Source organism: Macaca fascicularis, chromosome 9, assembly GCF_037993035.2.
Source record: "Macaca fascicularis isolate 582-1 chromosome 9, T2T-MFA8v1.1".
Classification (NCBI taxonomy): Eukaryota; Metazoa; Chordata; class Mammalia; order Primates; family Cercopithecidae; genus Macaca; species Macaca fascicularis.
Window position 1 is genome coordinate 126,250,179 of NC_088383.1, and position 20,149 is coordinate 126,270,327.

Sequence of the window (20,149 nt, forward strand, 5' to 3'; positions counted from 1 at the left end):
TTCGCATTTCCTCTGCCTTTGGCATGGGGAGTGGGGCGCGGACTGGCTACATAATTTGTGGGGTTTAGTGCAAAATGAAAATGTGTGCCCCACATTCAAATATTACGAAACACTTCAAGGTGGCAACAGAGCGTTAAAGCGACCAAGCTCTGAGAGCAGATCCCTGTGCGACTCTAGGGTTAGGGGCACTGGGAGCTGAGGAAACCTTGGGTGGTGGCTGGGGCTCAGGGAGGGGACGGCAGATCTGGCCTTCCACCAGCACAAGTTGCCCTTGGACACATGGAGCTTGAGTCAGACAGGAGCACTTTCTCAACATCTGCAGTTTGATTTTCTGGAACGAAGGGTGCCATTGAATTGATTTCAACAATCTCAAGCCACGTCCAGCCCTCCAGTCTGTGCAGAGCAGTATTCTAAGGTTGCTACATAAAATATGCTAAGCAAATTAACCCAGCGAAGGGCTGACTGTGAGCCCATTAAGAAGGTGACATTCAGTGGCTCCTCTGTTCTCAGGAGAAAAACCAAACAGACCTCAGTAGTTGCAGGATTGTTTTCTTTCCTTTTTTCAAGACTAAGAACGCTTCTTAAAATGCATCTGGTATAATTACAGAAAATAGCTCAGGGTTTTGTATTCTGAGAAAGCAAACAGCTCAAATACTGTATGTGAAAATTGAGGACATTATCGTAATAATGCCTTGCCAATCACTTGGGTGGAACGTTGCTAGCTGTAGAGTGTAATACTTAGAAATTCGGCTGAAATGATGCCTGTGAGTACTCCAATCTTCCAAACGCAAATGGCAAATGAAAAGCTTTTTTAAAAATCCCATTCTTATTTTTAATGCATTGCTTAAAATGTCATGTATTAAAAATGCATGGGGAAGAAGCTTGTCTAAAAGCAGTGAGCCCTTTCCCCTGTTAAATACTCCAAAGGCTTTGAGGCTGTAGCCACACCAGGCTCATGTTCGGAACTTTAAAAACATTGTCTTCCATTTTGTGACTTGTGAAATTTAGTCTATTCTCATGGTGAGTAATCCACTTTGAAAGTTATCTGGAGCAAAATTGTAATCCTCAACTGTTTTGCCCAGCTACCCAGCAAATTTGAAAATGATTTTCTAGTACTGGCTGGTAATATGGAAGGGCAATTTTTTTTTTCTTTTCTTTTGAGATAGAGTCTTGCTCTGTCACCCAGGCTGGAGTGCAGTGGTGTGATCTTGGCTCACTGCCACCTCCTGGGTTCAAGCAATTCACATGTCTCAGCCTCTTGAGTAGCTGGGATTACAGGCGTGCACCACCATGCCTGGCTATTTTTTGTATTTTTTGGTAGAGATGAGGTTTCACCATGTTGGTCAGGCTGGTGTCGAACTCCTGACCTCAGGTGATCTGCCCACCTTGGCCTCCCAAAGTGCTGGGATTACAGACATGAGCCACTGTGACCAGCGAGCAAACACATTTTCATATTGTGATCCTGATTTGTGATTTGTCTCATAATTTCCAAGCCCGATAGCTATGAATTTGGGGACTGGGCAGCTCTTCTGGACACTCCTAGATTCTACTTCCCACCACAGTTCAGATGGAAGCAGAGAAGGGACAAATGCATTCCATTTGCCTTTAATAGTCTCCAAGGAGTTAACCTGTGAGCCATTGCAAACAGTCTTTTGGTGTAAACTGTGCCAATCACATCCTCCATGAGCAAGATGTATGACTCAAGTCTTCAGTGTTGTAAACAAATGTGTTTAAAAGCTTTTTAAAATTGGTTAATATGTTTCTGATTAAAGAGTAGTTTGAAATATGGAGCATCAGCGCTTGCAGAGACTTTTCCCGAAAGCTTTTGGGCCAGTCCTAGCATTTTATAGGCAAAGGAGTTTGCAGTTGAGGAGGAGAAAGCATTTACCACGACAGTGGCGGGACTGCAGCCACATGTCGTGACTGTCCGGTTTCAAGCTTTGTTCTTCCCCACTTCCTGTTCTTCCCACCTGCTTACAATTATACAGCTTGTACTTTTAGCTACTAGAAATAAAGAATGCAGCTCAAAATCCGTCTTTCTTGCACTGACTTGGGCTCTTCCTGGTTGTACCAGGCAGAACTGCTGAAGACCCAGTGAGTTGCTGATTGCTATTTTTAATCAATGAGCAGAGAGTTTAGAAAAGATCAGCCTGATTCCTGTGGACATGGACCCTCCCTGGTCCTGGAAATTTTCAGTCTTTTTCCAGTCCCTGGTGTGAACTGGTCCAGCCTTGTGCATCCCTAAAGATGTGTGGGAAAGCTGCCTGTAGCCAGGCTGGGCAGAGCTATTCTTTTCCAAAGCTGCTTGTTTCAGAAGTGGGACCCACTCTGAATCGAGACGTTCTACAGCGCACCACACCATACTTGGACTCCCCTATTCACAGTCATGATGGTGCCATGTGAGTGGCTTTTGTGGGTAGGAGACACAAAAGGTAGGCTGCCTGTCTGTTTGTTTATTTATTTATTGAGACAGACTCTCGCTCTGTTGCCCAGGCTGGAGTGCAGTGGGGCTATCTCGGCTCACTGCAACCACTGCCTCCCAGGTTCAAGCAATCCTCCTGCTTCAGCCTCCCGAGTAGCTGAGACTACAGGTGCATGCCACCACGCCTGGCTAATTTTTTTTGTAGTTTAGTATAGAGATGGGGTTTCACCATTTGGCCAGGCTTGTCTCGAACTCCTGACCTCAAGTGATCCTCCCGCCTCAGCCTCCCAAAGTGCTGAGATTACAGGCGTCAACCACCACGCCTGGCCACATCTGTTGTTTTTAAATATTTGATAAGTTCTCACACCAAACCTTGAAAATACAGAGTAACAATTTTTGGGTTCATTTAGCTGCTAATGGGATGCACATTCTTCCTGTTTCATTTGTTATTCAGATACTATATTTCTACTGAAAATATATGACCAGATAGGTGGCAAAAAACCTTTGAGATGGGTGTGTGTAGTGATCACCTGGCCAATAGCACACTTTCCAACAAAGCCTGAGGATGCTGGGTTGACCTGATTTCCATGTTGGAGCCTCTTGCCTCTCATTTTATAATTCTGGCTGAACTATTCATTTCATGAGTACAGTTGTGTGCAGGTGGTAGCAGAAATTATACTAGTGATGCTTGGTCATCATTTGGTCTAAGAAGCAAATTTTAGATATATATGTACATAAGAGGAATGTTCCAGGCAAATGAACAATGGAACAACATGTTTACATTTCTCTCTTCCCTCAGTCAGGTAACGAAGTGACGTTGTGGTCTTGCTTAGCATAAGGTTTAAATAAGAGTTGCATCTTCACAACCGAAAGATATTCCACACCAAACGACTGGCTTGGGAAAGAGTTAACTTCATTGCTGGGGACCGTTTCCCTTGGCTTCCTCCTTAGCTTGTCATTGTCTCGGTGGTCTGCTTTTTATCAAGCCAGCGTCAGTGGCTCAATTTATTTCCATAGTTACTTAGTATATTTGAAAGCAGTTCTTTTTCCTTGCAAATCTTAGCTAACATTTGAACGACAAGGAGGAAGCCACAGGGCATGAAATCTCTACGAAATCTATGGTTTTATTTTATTTTTTTTGCTAGCTTCAGCCAGTGGGTCTGAAGTGGGCTTTGTAGGAATAAGCAGTGACCTTTTCAGCTTCTCTATGGATAGGGAAACCAGCTGTTCCGAGAAGGGATCTCCCATCCTGGATGTGGTTAGGATGGTAGGCAGGGTTTGATGAGTCTTTGCTTCTGAAATCAGAGGAAACTGGCTGTGGAATTAGAACATTCCTAGGAGAAGCAAAGCCTCTGTTAAGCTGTGTGTCAGAGAACAGGGCTCACGCCCAGGAAAGAGAGAAGTATGTGCCCCCTGGAACTCTCTGGTAGCTGAAAAAGACAAGCAGGACCTAAGAATTTTGACAAGCGAAACGAAAGAATTTTGTTTTATCTACTAAATGATTGACACACCTCCTACTATATCCAGGCAGATTGAAAATATCAGTCCATTTACTGACATTCATTTACTGCACACCTTTTAGGAGTGTGTAGGGATCACAGGAAGGGAGCTGTTGTCTCTCGTTGCATCTGGTGATAGTTTGCACCCTTCGGGGCTCTGTAGTCTGTATCCTTTCTGTAATTTACCATGGTAGAGGAAACTATGGTTTTAACAATTGTGAGAAGAGAGCTTGCATTAGTCTCCATGGCAAGGATAAGCTAATTATTAACACTAGAGAAGTATTGTCCTCACTGACCATTTCGGTACAGACGGGGTTTCTGCACTGACTAAGTATATATAATTAACATAACTTTTATTGTTTTACATGTTGTTCTAGGGATTCAATATATGATTTTTAGTCTTACTTAAATTGGATTAACTGCTTCGTGATTCTCTGTAGAGGATGACCGTGGGCCAGGATGACATTTGGCTAAAGGTTTGCCGAATCAGATCTAGCTCTGCTTAGCAATACTTTAATAGAGATGGCCCTGAATTGAGACAAGGGGGGCAACTCAGACACAGATTGTGACTATTGTCAGTTGAGTTTCTGTCTGTTTAGGAGATACTGTGGGGAAGCAGAAAGGGTTTGGTCCTTCTGCCCACCACTCAATGACTAGGGGCACTGGACCACCCTTCTTCTATGGTGGGTGCTCGAGGGGCCAGAAGAGTTTGAGGGCGGAGACCCAGGAGCTTCCCAGGGTGTCTTCTTTGCCTTGAAGCTGAGCTCTGGGGAAACATGATGCCCAGCGCTTACCACTGAGCAGCCCCTGCAGTGGCTTGGCCTGTGTTGAAAGTGTAGGCACAGGTGTGTCCGGTACCGAGAAGGCGGCAACATGAGCCTGGTTGTATCTGAAGCCATCGGCTTGCTCTGCAGCCAAGGGCGAGCCACTCTGTCTCTGAACCTCAGCTTTCTCATCTAAGGTGAGGGTTTGGACTGGCTAGCCCCTGAGTTTCCTTCTAGCTTTGATGTTCGTTTATTCCATACATGCATTGTTAAAATCCCAAAGAAAATTAGAAAGAAAAACAGTAACTGCAGTGTTTCTAAAGAAAACACAGCACCTCAGATGGTAAAAAAGAACCCTCTGTGGGCACAAACCCTGTGGTTTTCAGTGAAACTGTGCACCCTCCATCCCACGTGCTCTGGTGTCCCCACCCAGGTGCACATCAGCAGGGCCCAGCACATGTTACCACACTCAAGGTATGCCCGTAGCCTTGGATTTGGGGTAAGTAATTCACCTCCCCGAGCCTCCGTGTTGATCATCTGAAAAATGGATAAAACCAGCTACCCTCCCTTGGAATCTCAGGCCACCCAGCATGTTGGTTGGTTCCCTGCTTACAGTCGTGGGAACGTCTGAGTCTTCAGGTAGGGAGGGACCTCAGTAGCTTCCAGCCCACCCCAGCTGTGCCCTGATGGGTTACCTGGCTGGATTGAACAGTGGGCACAGTATGGCTGGTGGTTTGGGGGTCACAGACAGGGGCTGTCACATTTTATTGAGTTTTGTCCTGAAACCACCCATTGCTTCTGCCCACAGTCTGGGAAAGGGCCACAGATGCCTTATTTGGCTTCAGGGATGTCCCTGCAGTCTGAAAGGTTCCATATTAGAGCCTTAAAAATAGCCAAAATGAAGAACTGGTGAAAGAAGAGTGAGGCCCCTAATTCCAACAACTTTGACACGTATTGGTACTTCAATGACTAGATTTTCCAAATGTATGTTGAACGGTGGGAGAAGCCTGTGTTTATTCCAGGACAGTCAAGAAGATGGTCATATGCCTGTTCTTTCGTGGGACAAACTGCAGTTGCTGAAAATAAACTGCCTGTGAGTTCTCCTCTCTGCGCCTCCTGGACATTTCCTGATTCAGTATCCCACAGTGCCATGTGAGCCCCCGGCGCTGGCTTTCTTTTGTCCACATAAATAAGGGGCACAGAGAATCAGCTCTGGGTGGGCTGAGACAGGAGAAGCTGCCACCCAATGGCCATCTGAACTGCAGGTCAGAATCCTGGCATCTTCTCTGGTTTACCCAATTTGCTTGGAGCCCCACTTTGTGAATTACAAGCTCACCTCTGTTCACAGCAGGGGAATCTTTGCATGGTTTGTGGGAGGGGCCTGACTCTCTGGGAATCTGTCATGCTTGTGAGTTACTCTCTGTATTTTTGGTATTTGGTTTCTGGATACAGGTGAAGCAGTTAAAAAATATTTCAGTATGGTCAAGAAAACTTTTGGAAAGATTCTATTTAACGCCGTTTGGGTACCAGAGGAAGTGGTAAAGTTTACAAGGAAAAGCCATGTGGGAATGGCCCAAGTGAAATTAGTCTGATGACATCTGATAAGTAATGACAGATGTCATGATGTCATGCCTCAGTTTCCTCATCTGTAACATAGGGAGGTGAAATAGGGCCCTTATTAAATCATGACTAAATCTGGCGGGTGTAAGTGCTGGGATAACTGAGTTTAAACTTTAAATGAAGGCGATATGATTATGATTTTTTTTTTTTTTTTCCGAGACAGAATCTCACTCTGTCACCCAGGCTGGAGTGCAGTGGTGCGATCTCAGCTCACTATGACCTCCCCTTCCTAGGTTCAAGCAATTTTCATGCCTTAGCCTCCCAAGTAGTTGGGATTGCAGGTGTGCACCACCATGTCTACTCATTTTTTTGTATTATTATTTTTTTAGTAGAGACAGGGTTTTGCCATGTTGCCCAGGCTGGTCTGGAACTCCTGAGCTCAGGTGATCCACCCACCTTGGCCTCCCAAAGTGCTAGGATTACAGGCATGAGCCATCATGCTCAGCCGATTACAGTTTTTTTTTGTTAAAGCCTAGAATGGAAGAACCCTTCCAGGCTGTGCCCGGAGCTCAGGATGCTTGGCTCTTCTGCCTTCCTGGATTCATTTGATTCCTCTCCAGGTTCCTGAGGGTCCAGAGCTAGAGACAGAAGAGACTTAGAGATGTCAGGCTCTTCTGGGTTGGAGCAAACCTGCAATTGGACAGGAGCTCAGCCACCGTTGGCTTCCTCTCAAGGCAGAGGGGCTGGGAAGCTGCCGGTACCCTCATGCCCCACCCACAGAGCAGGGACCCAGCTGTCTGCTTGATTCAGCAGAAACAGAGGACAAAGAAGGAAGAGAATGAGGGAGGAGATGACATTTCTTAGGCACCTTCTATGCTGTAGGCACTGGTGTTAACAGTTTAACATCCATATCTCTTTCCGTACTCTAGTCCTGGGAGGTGGGCGGTGGTCTCTCCGAGGGGCTGAGAGGAGACCTCCCTAGATTAAGTGGCAGGGTCACGTGTCCAGCCAGACATGGCATAGGGAAATGCCAGGGTCTTTCCACCGGCCCTGTTGAGCTGGCGCCAGAGCCCTAGGTGAGCAGTGGTCTTGCGGAGCAATTTGGAGTTTGAAATTTTGCACAGAAAATGAGACTTTGTCTTTGTAGGTTGGCCTCATGGGGTCAACAGGAAGGAAGATCTTAACATCTTGCTTCCTAATGCCTCTTAGACATACTGCAGTCTGCCAGTTGAATCACTTGATGGCCTTTTACCCGAATCATTTGATTGCAGTGGCTCCTTTGGGAGAGCTCTAGCAAAGACTATAATTAAAGGAATCATTTTTTAAAAATGACAGAAATAGGGGCCGCGTATTTTGGATGTGTTCTGGGTTACTTGCCAATATTGTGTTAACATTTATTCCGGAGAAATTTCTGTTCACAGTGGCAGTCCATAAATGTATTCACGTTCTAAGACAAATACAAAAAGGTCACATAGGAAGCACCGAGTATATGAATTTTCAGAAAAGTCCACCAAACACTTATCTGTCTAATCCCAAAGGGTAGCCAGGAGAAAATCAATATAAAGCCTTAAAAAAATAGCCTGCAGTCACCAGATTTGTGTGATGTTTGTGTTTTGCAGAATTGGCTATCCAATTCCCATATTTGCGGGATTCTGCATTATGTTTGTCTCAACAATTAGTAAGTGTCTGGTGTTTTCCTTCTGAGTGTGGGTCTCCTCAGGGTGGGCATGGATGCCCATGAGCCGGGAATTAAGAATACAACCTGGGGACGGGGTGCGATTGGCTCATGCCTGTAATCCCAGCACTTTGGGAGGCGGAGGCGGGCGGATCACCTGAGGTCAGGACTTAGAGACAAGCCTGGCCAACATGGCAAAACCCCGTCTGTACTAAAAATACAAAAAGTAGCTGGGTGTGGTGGCATGCACCTATAGTCCCAGCTACTGGGGAGGCTGAGGCAGGAGAATCACTTGAACCCAGAAGACGGAGGTTGTAGTGAGCCGAGATTGCACCACTGCACTGCAGCCTGGGCGACAGAGCAAGACTCCGTCTCAAAAAAAAGAATATGGCCTGGGAGGTTTGTGTACTGGCAACAATTGCAGAAAGAAATTGATAGAGAGCTTTTTATGGAACAAAAGCACAAGGTGGCTAACATGCAAATGCTCCACCGGGTTAAGGGGGGCTCCTGAAATGTCCCTGTTTGGGACGGTTGCGTCCTAGTAGCACTGATGTGCGGTCTTGGACCCCTTCTCTCGGCAGTGTTTGCCTTCTCCAGCAGCTATGCCTTCCTGCTGATCGCCAGGTCGCTGCAGGGCATCGGCTCGTCCTGCTCCTCTGTGGCTGGTAGGTGTGGAACGCCTGAGTGAGTTTGTGAGGGGCCCCTTGCAGAGTGAGCTGGACTCATTCAGGGAATTCAGGTATTGGTGGTGGTTGGAGTGCTGGGGATTCTTGGAGAAGGTACCCACTTTCCTCTTGGGTTTTGCTTGGTCTTACATTTTAGTGAATCTGACAGGTTTGGGAAGATCACAAGGCTGGCTGGAGAGGGAAGGCAAGTCACGCATTATTCTTTTGCTGTTCCCCGGAGCTGGCCTGTTGACCATTTCTTTCCATGTGTAGGGATGGGCATGCTTGCCAGCGTCTACACAGATGATGAAGAGAGAGGCAACGTCATGGGAATCGCCTTGGGAGGCCTGGCCATGGGGGTCTTAGGTGGGTAAGGCCCCTGTATAGGCGAACTGGCAAGAGGGGCCTGCCTGGTGCTGGACAGCGGCAGTCCTCATCCCATGACCCTGTCGAAATTTGCACTGACACAGAAATTCCCTTTTTATTTCTTCCTTTCCTGCTTTCATGAAGACTTTGAAAAATGGTAGGAAGAGCCCTGAGCTGGGGGTGGAGGGGATCAGGATTACCGCTACCTCTGCCCCAAACCTCCCTGGGCGCAGATGGAAAACCAAAGGTTGAACAGGATGGTCTGCCAGACCCTTTCCTCGGGAACATTCAGTGAGTTGTAATCAGGGAGAACTTGCCTTCTGGGTCTGCCTCCCCCACCTGCCCTGGCTGACTTCCCAGACCAGGGGGCAAACATCTTCCCTGAGAGGGATTCAGAGCCTTTCCCTTCCTCTCCCGATTGCCTGCGCTGTATGAGGAGTGAAGTCCCTGTTTACACATTTTCTTGTGCAGAAAGAGTGCGGTGGAAGCCTCCCAGCCCTGGGCCTGGATCTTGTTTCTCTCGGGCCTTTGCTTTCAGGGTGACCTTTATAGACTCTTGCCCATTTCTTAGGAAAAGTCACTTGGAGGAAGTTACCAAGACAACTGAACTCTAACTGAACAGAACAATAGGGCAGACACCCCAAAACCTTATTGGAACAAAGTAGAGAGAGAAACACAAGAGTCAAATAGATGGTTCTAGTACGGGCAGAGGGCGTGTGTCCCAGGGGCGGTGTCCCCACTTTCTCTCCCTGCAGTGGGCCCCCCCTTCGGGAGTGTGCTGTATGAGTTTGTGGGGAAGACGGCTCCGTTCCTGGTGCTGGCTGCCTTGGTGCTCTTGGATGGAGGTGAGTGAGTCCATGTGGGCACCTTGCTGTGACCTTGGCATCCGTGCCGGCACGCACTTGGGCCACACCTGCTTTCTGAAGAGGGGCTTGTCTTTTTTATTTTTATTTTTTAGCTATTCAGCTCTTTGTGCTCCAGCCGTCCCGGGTGCAGCCAGAGGTGAGCGGCCGGGAATGAGGGCCCTGGGGGAGGAGACATGGTGATGCTTCTGACGTGTGTTTTTTTCTTGACAGAGTCAGAAGGGGACACCCCTAACCACGCTGCTGAAGGACCCGTACATCCTCATTGCTGCAGGTGGGGCTCTGTGGGTTTTCTCCGTCAGGGCAGTGCGAGGTGATGGCCGCATGCTGGAGGCAGGGGTGGATGGCCGGGGCTGATTTTCGTTTTGCTGCTAGAAATGTTGGGCCATAGAAAAACAGAAAAGGCAAAGAGGCTACAAGTCAAAGGAAATGGTTTTCTTCCACCATTGCTTTCTGACACTCAGCCAAGGCCCTTTTTGTCTTATTTGGGGAAAATCGAAATGGTGTATGCTGGGCTCTGCAGAGCTGCCTGGCTCCCCGGGGATGCCTGGCTGGGTTTGTTTGGAGCTAAGCTTGCCTACTGTGTTTGCATCATTGTTTGACCTTGAACTTTCTGGAAGGAGTCCTTGGCCTCAAGGCAAGGGTCCCAGGTGGGCAGTCTGACTCACCTTGGTGTGTATGAATAGAAACTGACAGCAGAGCCCCTCAGGGACCAGAGGGGCTCCCTTCTAGCAGAGAGCATCCCTGCCGAGCAAGCAGGGAGGCCGCTCAAACACCCTTTGGCTAAAGGACATGCTTCAGCCTAGAGGGGCTAAAAGAAAGCACTGGGGTTTTGTGACTCTTGGGAAGGATAATGGTCTGCATCTATCCAAGGGACTGTTCCCCAAGACTGTCCCAGTGGCAGGAGGCTGCCTGCTTTGGCAGGCCCTGGGCTGCCTAACCAGGGACCAGCCTTGTGAAGGTGCTGCTGGGCCTGAGTACCGAGGTAAGCAGACCCTTGGGGTCAGGCCAGGAGAAGGTCTGGCCGCATGCTGACGTGTTGGTTTCCGGGGCAGCCTGCACTATAGCACTGGACCCAGTTAGGGTTAGATGTGTCTAAGCAGGGCTCCCTAACACAGGTAGGCTGGATGGTGCCTGGGAGAACTGGGCACCAGTAGTTAAGTTCAGCCTTTGTCAACCCTCAGGCTGGTTGTGTTTAACCCTTCTGCTGCTGGATTTGATTAGGGCAGCAGGTATGTAACCCTGGCCAAGACTATCATGCTTGTTGGCCAAAGGGATATGGAGCTGGCATGGTGACTTCTTCATGCAGTGAAGTCTGCAAGATGCAGGGGCATCCCAGAGCTCAGATGCTTCTGGAACCCTGGCATCCAAGGTAGGGACGAGGAGGTATGGTAAGGGATGGGGGCTCCAGAAATGTGACTCCCTGAACCTTGGGCACATCTGGGCAGGGCTTTGCAGCCCGGGCCTGTCCTGTCTTGGGCTTCGCAGGAACCTCACTGTCTAGTCCTTGCTCACAGGAGACACGAAGATGCTACGCAGCACTCCTGGACTGTCACCGACACTTCCAGGCAGCCTCGACTGGGGGAGGGAGTTGAGAGCCAAACTCCCTCCCCCAGTGTGTGGGAGGGGAGTCCTGCCATCGATACGCTCTGCCTTTAAATGTCACATCGAATGAACAGATCTTTCTTCATTATATGTGCACCTTCATCACGATTGCACAATATTCTTTGAATTTGTTGTAGCAAATTAGAGGTTCCAAGAGGCACAACACAGGAAGTTCCCAGAACGATGGAGAACAGTTCTATGGGTCTTTTTCCAGATAGTTCTATATTTACAAAGGGTTCTGGTTAACAGAGTGATCACGAATATTTGTGTAGATACCATTATATACAGCTGACTTTTGAAAAATCCCCCGATGGCATGCCTATACTGAATGCACCTGATCCTGCTTCGAAAAATCCCCTGACAGCATGCCTGGACTGAATCCACCTGATCTTGCTTGGATTTTCTGGCATTTCAGGGTATCATTAGAAATGCCCATGTTTATTGCACAGTAAAACACAGATGTGAGAGCCTCAGGTTGCCCCTAGACTGTGTGTGGTCTGGAAGTGGCCTGGCTGCTGGGTGGCCCCAAGCAAGCTACTTCATTAATAAACTGTGCTCCCTTTCTTCATTGATAAAACCATAATTGGGTAGGTTAAACCAAAGGATCTCTAGGGCTGCCTCCAGTCCAAACTTTGTCTCTGGGATTCTAGCTGTTTTAAATAAGGATGACGACGATGATGATGATAATTATGATTAACAGCCTTTGCTGTCCTCTTGATATGCGATTTATCCTTTACTTAATGGAAGTAGGAGTTGCGGTTATCTGAGCTGTAGGTGCATGGAGTCTAACTGTGTCTGGAAACAAGAGAGGAGGCAGAAGCCACTACAAAGCCCTTCCCTCCCTTACAGGCTCCATCTGCTTTGCAAACATGGGCATCGCCATGCTGGAGCCGGCCCTGCCCATCTGGATGATGGAGACCATGTGTTCCCGAAAGTGGCAGCTGGGTAAGGACTGGGGTGGGCTCTTCTGATTCAAAAGTGTTTGTCCCCAGGGCATCCCTGCTGAGTTGCCCTTATGGGGATGATAAAGTGATTGCTTCTGTTTGACTCTTAATGGGGTCATTGCTTAGGGCAGCCTTGGGGTCTGTTTGTTCTCTGGTTTATCCATCATCCCTGAGGGGTGCAGAACTCACACAGACACATCAGATCTGGGCAGAAATGAGACGAAAAGTACAGTTGGCATCTTCCCCTGTTTTGGAACTGGACTAACTGTACAGCCATAAAATTTATGTGAAAAGACTAACAACAAACCAATTGTTTAAAGGATTAATTCCTAAAAAGTGTTTTTAATTTTGAAAGTAATACATGCTTATTATAACAAAATCAAAGTATGCTGATTGAGGAAGTAAAACATTTTTAAATTTCATACTCATCTTTCCCCCTCCCCCAACCCATCCCCCGTGATATTCATTGTTAACAGTTCTATGTCTTTTTCTAGATGGTTCTGTGTTTACCACCCTATTGCATGAAATGCCTAAAAATCCAACCAAGTGAATTTTGCCATTTACATCACTGTGTGACCTCTTGTTTTTCCTTCATGCAATTTTGTGGCTGTGTTTCTATGTCAGAACACGTAGATTTACTTTTTAAAATTAGTTAAATTTTATTTTTTTTATCAAAGTTACACATGTACATAATTGTAAGTCAAAGATAAAATAATTATAAGGAAAAACAGCTGTCTTTTTCCCACGCTTCTTGATCCCCAAAGCCCTTCAGATTCCATCACCTTCAACTCTTTTAGATCTTTCTTCTGCTGATGCCATTATGTCTCTTAATAATATGTGTACACCCTGACTTTTTTTTTTTTTTTGAGACAGAGTCTCACTCTGTCGCCCAGGCTGGAGTGCAGTGGCACGATCTCCACTCACTGCAACCTCCGTCTCCCGGGTTCAAGTGATTCTCCTGCCTCAGCCTCCCGAGTAGCTGGGATTACAGGGACCCGCCACCACACCTGGCTAATTACACCCCCTTTAAAAAATTTTTCCAATTTCTGACATTGTCCACCAGCTTCCTAATAGAGTAGATGGGGATTATTTAATGCCGTTGCAGCGCCATATGAAAATATCAAACAACCAGCTCACACATTTTCCCACCTTCTGTCCTCCCCGAATAATTCGAATAATTGCATTACAGCTTCTTGTTAGACTGGCATTCAGCACTGACATTAGTGTGACTGGGTAATTATTGTTCACAGCTGACTGAGCTATTTAGGGGACTGTGATTAATTTCCTTTCTTTTTGCAAATTTAATTTTCCTGGAGTTAGTTGTTGCCTTGTCCTTTCATTTTCTTAATGTTTTATGTAGTGTTTATGAATATATCCACCAAAGTTTCTGGCAAAGATGAAAAGTTCTCCAAATGCAGTCAAGTGTTGGCAAACCTGACCTTTCTGTGTATTGGCTCGTTTGTAGATGTCTGTCCTAGGTCTTCGGTCTAGACTTTCCTTTCCCATCACCCCAGCATCTTCTGTGCCTCTCTTCTGTTTCCCGTATTCCTTGCCCTTGACTGACTTCCTCATTATTGTAGAGCACAGCCTCCCACAGCTTCCTGAGAGAGTGCGTGGCAGGTGAAGGTCTCTGAGACCCTGCATAGTTGCAGATATTTTACCCTCATCCTACACTTGGTTGACTTTGTCTGCATGTATAATTCTTAGTTGGAAATCATTTTCCTTGGGAGTTTTCAGGCCACTGTTCTGTTGTCTTCTAGCATCCAGGGTTGCTGTGGGGGAGGCCAGTGTTGCCCTCATTCCTGAGCCTCTGTAGGATCCCGAGGGACCTTTACTTCTCTAGGTTATAAAAGTCCACGTTGATGATTCGCAGTGGGGTCTGTTTTCCTCCTCTGGGCTGAATACTTGCTTAATCAGCCCTTTCACTTGGGGAACCCCATGTTACAATGCCAGGGAGACTCTTTGTATTATTACTTTCATGAATCCCCCTATTTTCTCTCCTCTTTTACTCCAGTTGGCTGAATGTTAGACTCCCTACTTTTATTCTTGTAATTTCTTGTCTTTCCCCCTTTCCATTGAGTTATTCCTCTTCATCTTTTAAACTGCCTATTGAGTTTCTAAAATTGGTGCTATCATATCTTAAATTTAAAGAGCCGCTTGTGTATACCCTGAGTGTTTGGGGGGTTTTTTGGTGAGGATGTTGTTATTGCAATAACACCCTCACACCACTTTCCTGTTTCAGCCTCTTTTGTTGCCCCTGGTTGTCATGCTGCCTGGGGTCCCTGAACCATTCTGGTTAATTTCTCTAGAGAAACTGTCTCCTGCCAGGGTGAAGGCTGGAGTGCTGGGGGTCCCACTGCTCTTAACACAACCTCTCCTCCTGCTTTTGTGTTGACAGCCCCTTCTCTCAGCCCCACCTTCACAGTACCTGAAGCTTCAGTTCCTTTCTGGCTGTGAGGCACAAAGGCTCTTGCCTTTTTCTGGCCTCACCATGTGCAGATGGAAGATTCCAGCATTCTCTGTGGTGGTCTCTGCTCGCTTCTTCCTCGTACTGTCCCTTCTCCTCTCCCACACTGTTTGTCCTCAGGAAGGTTTGTCCGCGGGAGGAGGGTGGGCTGTGTGTCTAGAATTTTCTTCTATTTCTCTGCTAGCATTTAAATGGACTTTGGGGTGGGAGTGGAGAAAAACCTATAGATTCAATCTGCCGTGTTTAACTGGAAACCCTTTATTCTTTTTAATGGTTGCATATTGTTTTATTGTTAAAATAGAACAACATATAACTATTGAAATCCTGAGTCAGTCCCTATTATTGGGCATTTGGGCTCATTCTGTTGCCAGAAAAGGGGTCTCAATCCAGACCCCAAGATAAAGTTTTTGGAAATCACTCAGGAAGGAATTCAAGGCATGTCACAGAACACAGTAAAAGAGACAAGTTTATTAGTAACAACTCTGTTAGAGCAGGGCGTCTTCAGAAAGCACATCTGGACTTTCTGCTGTTGTAGGAGAGTGTCCTTGTACGTTATCTTTAGGCCGTTTACTTAACCTCTAAACATCTCATGACTATGGGTCATAACTGGCAAGGAATGTGCTTTGCTAGTTGTAAGATTCAGCTGAGCTTAAAATGGCGTAACTTCTGCTTCCCTAACAGTTCCAGTTTTTGCTATTAGAAACCATATGGCAGGCTGGGTGCGGTGGCTTATGCCTGTCCCAAAGCGCTGGGATTATAGGCGTGAGCCACCGTACCCAGCCCTCACTTTAATTTATTTTTACAAATTCTTTTTTTTTTTTTTTTTTGAGACAGAGTCTCACTTTCTCGCCCAGGCTGGAGTGCAGTAGTGCGATCTCGGTTCACTGCAACCTCCGCCTCCTGGGTTCAAGCGATTCTCGTGGCCTCAGCTTCCCCAGTAGCTAGAACTATAGGTGCGTGCCACCACACCCGGCTAATTTTTGTATTTTTAGTAGATATGGGGTTTTGCCATGTTGGCCAGGGTAGTCTCAAGCTCCTGACCTCAGGTGATCCACCTGCCTTGGCCTCCCAAATTGTTGGGAATACAGGTGTGAGCCACCACGCCCAGCCACAAATTCTTTATGAGTGAAATCGAGCATGTTTTCATATGTGTATTAGCCATGTGTATTTCTTTTACTATGAATTTCTTATGAATATACTCTGCCCATTTTTCTATGGAGTTATTTGTCCTTACTGATTTTATGTGTTCTTTATGTATTAAGATAATAATCTATTACCACATGTTTTATAGATATTGCCCTCATATTGTTCTATGTCTTTTGACTTTACGGATTTTTCTTGAATGGATTTTTTTTTTTTTAGCCACTCAAATATTTAAAATGCCACTAGTCAGGTTTAGCAGGCTTCCCTTTAATGTCATTGTCATATCAAGTCAAGCTCAGAAAGGCCTTTCCCATGCCAAGCTTATTTTTTTAATCGCCCATGTTTTCCCTTAATACATTTCTGATTTGTTTTTCACATTAAAATCTTGAACCTATATGGAATTTATTTTGTCCCAAGACATGTGTAGGAACCTAGTAGTTTTGTTCCCTGTATGGCCAGCCAGTTGTCCTAGGACCATTTCTGAAGTAGTGGATCTGATTCTTCCCATTCTCATCATTTTCTCAAGGACCACAAATTCTTGGCTCTCTTTCTGGATTCCCTCTTTCATTCCATTGATTCATTTGCCATTCCTGTTTAGTTACTGTAGCTTTAGAATGTGGTTGCATATCTGGAGGGCTAGTCCTCCCCGACACACCTTTTTCTTTAAGAATTTATTGACAGTCCTTCCTAGAGATTTATGTTCTTTTTATAGTTCTTTCAAGGTACGTGTGGATAGCTTCAGATGGAGACTCTCAGTTCTGAATCAAGCAGACATTTTCAGTGTCCCCAACCCTTCTTCAGGTGACCTTATTCTCTCACAGGCATCCAGCCCTGGGGAAGGGTGGTGTCTTGCCAGAAGCTGCCCCCTGGCTTAGACTTTCCCTGTTCTGCCTGCCTCTCTGCAGTTGACCTGGCCTGAGTACCAGTGTCTTTGGGTTCTGCATTGAGTTGCTATGCTCTTTCATTGAACAATACCTAAAAAGTTCCAAATGGCCGGGGGAGAGGGGGTGAGGATGCAGAGAAACTGCTAATGGGGTGTGAGGTTTCTTTGTGGGATGGTGACAATGTTCTGTAATCAGATGGTGATGATGGTTGCACAACTCTGTGAATACACTAAACATCACTGAACCGTGCACTGTCAAAAGTTGAATTTTTCTTTTTTTTTTTTTTTTTGAGATGGAGTCTCAGTCTGTTGCCCAGCCTGGAGTGCAGTGGCACGATCTCAGCTCACTGCAACCTCTGCTGCCCGGGTTCAAGCAATTCTCCTGCCTCAGCCTCCCAAGTAGCTGGGATTACAGGTGCCTGCCAGTGCACCCAGCTAATTTTGTGTTTTTAGTAGAGTCGGGGTTTCACCATCTTGGCCAGGCTGGTCTTGAACTCCTGACTTCATGATCCACCTGCCTCGGCCTCCCAAAGTGCTGGGATTATAGGCATGAGCCACTGCATCCAGCCCAAAGGCTGAATTTTTAAACCATGTGAATTGTGTCGTAAAACAAAACCCAAACCAAGCCTGATATCAGAAGAGGTATTCAGTGAAGGAGGAAGGATTCTTGGAACTAAACAAGAATGTTTCTTAGGCAGAAAATTTAGCTCTGAACTCCCTAGCAGCCAAGATAAAAGAGGAAGCCCAAAGACCTTCAGAGCTCCTAAAGAAGGCCTGCCGCTCAGCAGGAGGAGTGGACCTGGATCTGACACCGAGTCAGCAAATAGCAGATGAGAAGACACCCTCCGGCCTTGTTGCTCATACCCACGGCTGACGCTGGAGAGACCGTTTCCCAGCTTTTCTTCCCTCTGGTCCTTGACGTGATATGGGTCTCTCGGTGTTTTCAGGAGGTGCCCGCTGTCCAGGTGGGGTGTGCACTGCTGAGTTGAGCTGCTGTGTTGACTTTGCGTGCACTCTTGAGCTGAGAAGCTCTTATTTGTTCATTTATTTTTAGAGATAGGGACTCGTCCTGTCGCCCAGGCTGGAGTGCACTGGTGTAATCATGGCTCACTGTAGCCTCGACCTCCTGGGCTCAAGCTGTCCTCCTGCCTCAGCCTCCGAAAATGTGGGGATTACAGGCGTGAACTGGGTCTCTCAGTCACCTAGCTGAATTCTCATCCTCTTTGAATGTGTCCTGGCCATGTGCAGGACACTTAAGATGTTTTGTGCTCATCCTCTTCAGACAAAGCCTGAGGCTTTCTTTATAAAATCTTTAAAGTCAGCCAGAAGCTGTGGGCCATCAGGGGCAGATAGCAGAGTGCAGGCTGCCTGGATCTCATCAGATTGCTGTGTGGGGCTTATCACCGGTGCCAGACGTCCACTCAACCAGCTTGCTGCACATTTCCACCACCGAGGTTCCTCCTTTCATTGGCCCCAGAGATAGACATGTCTGTCTTCAAGAGAATCGGGTTTCTCTACCTGCCTCCTGTGTCAGCACCAGCAGGAGGGAAATACTCCATCTTCCCTAGGTCTCTGTAGCTTCCATCTCATGGCTCCCTGAGCCTGGGGATGGGCTACTGTGAGCGACGCAGTGCAGAGGACCCAGTGCTGAGGGCGGGGAGCTGCCCCTGCAGCCCAGCCTCTGGTGTTCAGGAATCTTCTGTGAGCCCACTCCAGTCCAGGGTGAAAGGGAGGCTGTTCTGCCTTTATGCTTCCCCTCACTGTTTCTGGAGAAAATCTATGATATTTGAAGTCAGGGCAAACAATCTTATTAGCTGCACGGGTGACGCAGGATTACTCTTGCCGAAGGCATTGTTTTTGGCCACATTTTTTAGGGGCGGTAAAGATGGCAGCCCACCCATCTTCCATGTGGCTGCCTTGCCAGCCTGCCCCCCCAGTTCCTCATCTGCCACTTGAGGGGAAGCCCTGGGCTTGAGTGGGTGGAGAAAGAATAATTTCATGGTGTTTTCTCTATACCTGAGTTCTAGGTCAGATGGCCTCTCCGGACACCTTGAGACTTAGGGACTTAGAGTTCGGGGTGAGGCCTACAAGCCCCCAGAGGGAAGCTGAGGCCCTGGGCACAGGCCTCAGACAAGGATGGAGCCACACTCTTGTCTTCTGGTTCTTCCAGCCCCTTTGTCTTTAGTGAGCTGTGGGGATGCGAAGCGGGATGGAGGGTAGGAAACAGGCCTGTACCAGAAGACAAGAGGGAATGCCAGCCTTCGGTGGCTGTGGGATGCGAGGACTCAGGATCCTCCTAAGCCTGCCATAGGACAGGGAAGACCATTGCCCCTATTCTGGTTCTAGGCCGAGCCCTTGGCCTTCATTTAGGGAGGGGTCATCTGGAGCTTGGAGGAAACCCAAGGACTCATTTTCACCTTCGCTTCCGGGGCTGGATGGCCAGCTCAGCTCCCCGCAGGCTTCGTGATGACCAGAGCCTCTCCCTCACTGGCTGGCCAAGGCCGTGACTGAAGCCAGGTTGTACCAAAATCACAAGGGGTGGTAGAAGCTCTCCCTTCGGTGAACTTTCTGGTGTGAGCAGAGATACGCGAAGAGCATTGCCCCGCAGAAGGGAGGGTTCCTGCCATGGCCCAGGGCACTGTTGCAGGCCAGTCCCAGCCAACACTTTTCTCACTGAGTCGGGAGAAGCCCTAGAAAGAATTCTTGCTCAGGCTGGGTGCGTGGATCATGCCTGTAATCCTAGCACTTTGGGGAGGCTGAGGCAGGTGGATCACTTGAGCCCAAGAAGCGGAGGTCGCAGTGAACCAAGATCGTGCCATTGCACTCCAGCCTAGGCAACAGAGCCACTGACATTCAGCCTCCATTGAGACTCCATCTTAAAAAACCAACAGGATCTTCCAATACTGGAACTGTAGTCCCTCAAGGGAGTGAATGGCCACAGAGAGTGGCGTCTGCCTTCTAGATGGAGTCTGGGCCATCTGGGTCGCCACAGACCTCTCTTCCCTCCATTTTTCATTTTCTTTCTCTGACACTGAGGCTGAATGTCAGTGGCTCTTTATCATGGTATCTGCACTGTTATTTTTGCTTGCAATTTGCTTGTTTTATTCATTTATACTTACCTGGCCCTCAGGGATTCTTATCATGAGACAAAGGTTGTCATGATATCTTACTATCCAGACTAACAGTCTCTAGAGCTGGTAGGAAGTACTACGACACAGCTTTTGAGGCCAGGTTTAAATACCATCTGCTCTGCGGAGCTTGGCCAGACGCAGTTCCAGGTCCCCAGAGCACGG

General features: G+C 47.3%; 1 protein-coding gene across 3 annotated transcripts in view; it reads left to right on the forward strand.

Moving 5' to 3' along the window:
- Nucleotides 1–20,149, forward strand: part of SLC18A2 (solute carrier family 18 member A2) — a 38,988-nt gene that overhangs the window by 4,463 nt on the left and 14,376 nt on the right. For 2 of the 3 annotated variants that reach the window (XM_045361612.3, XM_045361613.3), the window contains 7 exons: nucleotides 7,865–7,923; nucleotides 8,502–8,585; nucleotides 8,859–8,951; nucleotides 9,707–9,796; nucleotides 9,910–9,953; nucleotides 10,028–10,088; nucleotides 12,269–12,364. In XM_045361612.3, the coding sequence (XP_045217547.2) occupies nucleotides 7,865–7,923; nucleotides 8,502–8,585; nucleotides 8,859–8,951; nucleotides 9,707–9,796; nucleotides 9,910–9,953; nucleotides 10,028–10,088; nucleotides 12,269–12,364 (527 nt within the window). Of the gene's footprint in view, nucleotides 1–3,631; nucleotides 5,779–7,864; nucleotides 7,924–8,501; nucleotides 8,586–8,858; nucleotides 8,952–9,706; nucleotides 9,797–9,909; nucleotides 9,954–10,027; nucleotides 10,089–12,268; nucleotides 12,365–20,149 lie in introns of those variants that run through there. The other variant, XM_074002859.1, reaches the window with a different exon arrangement.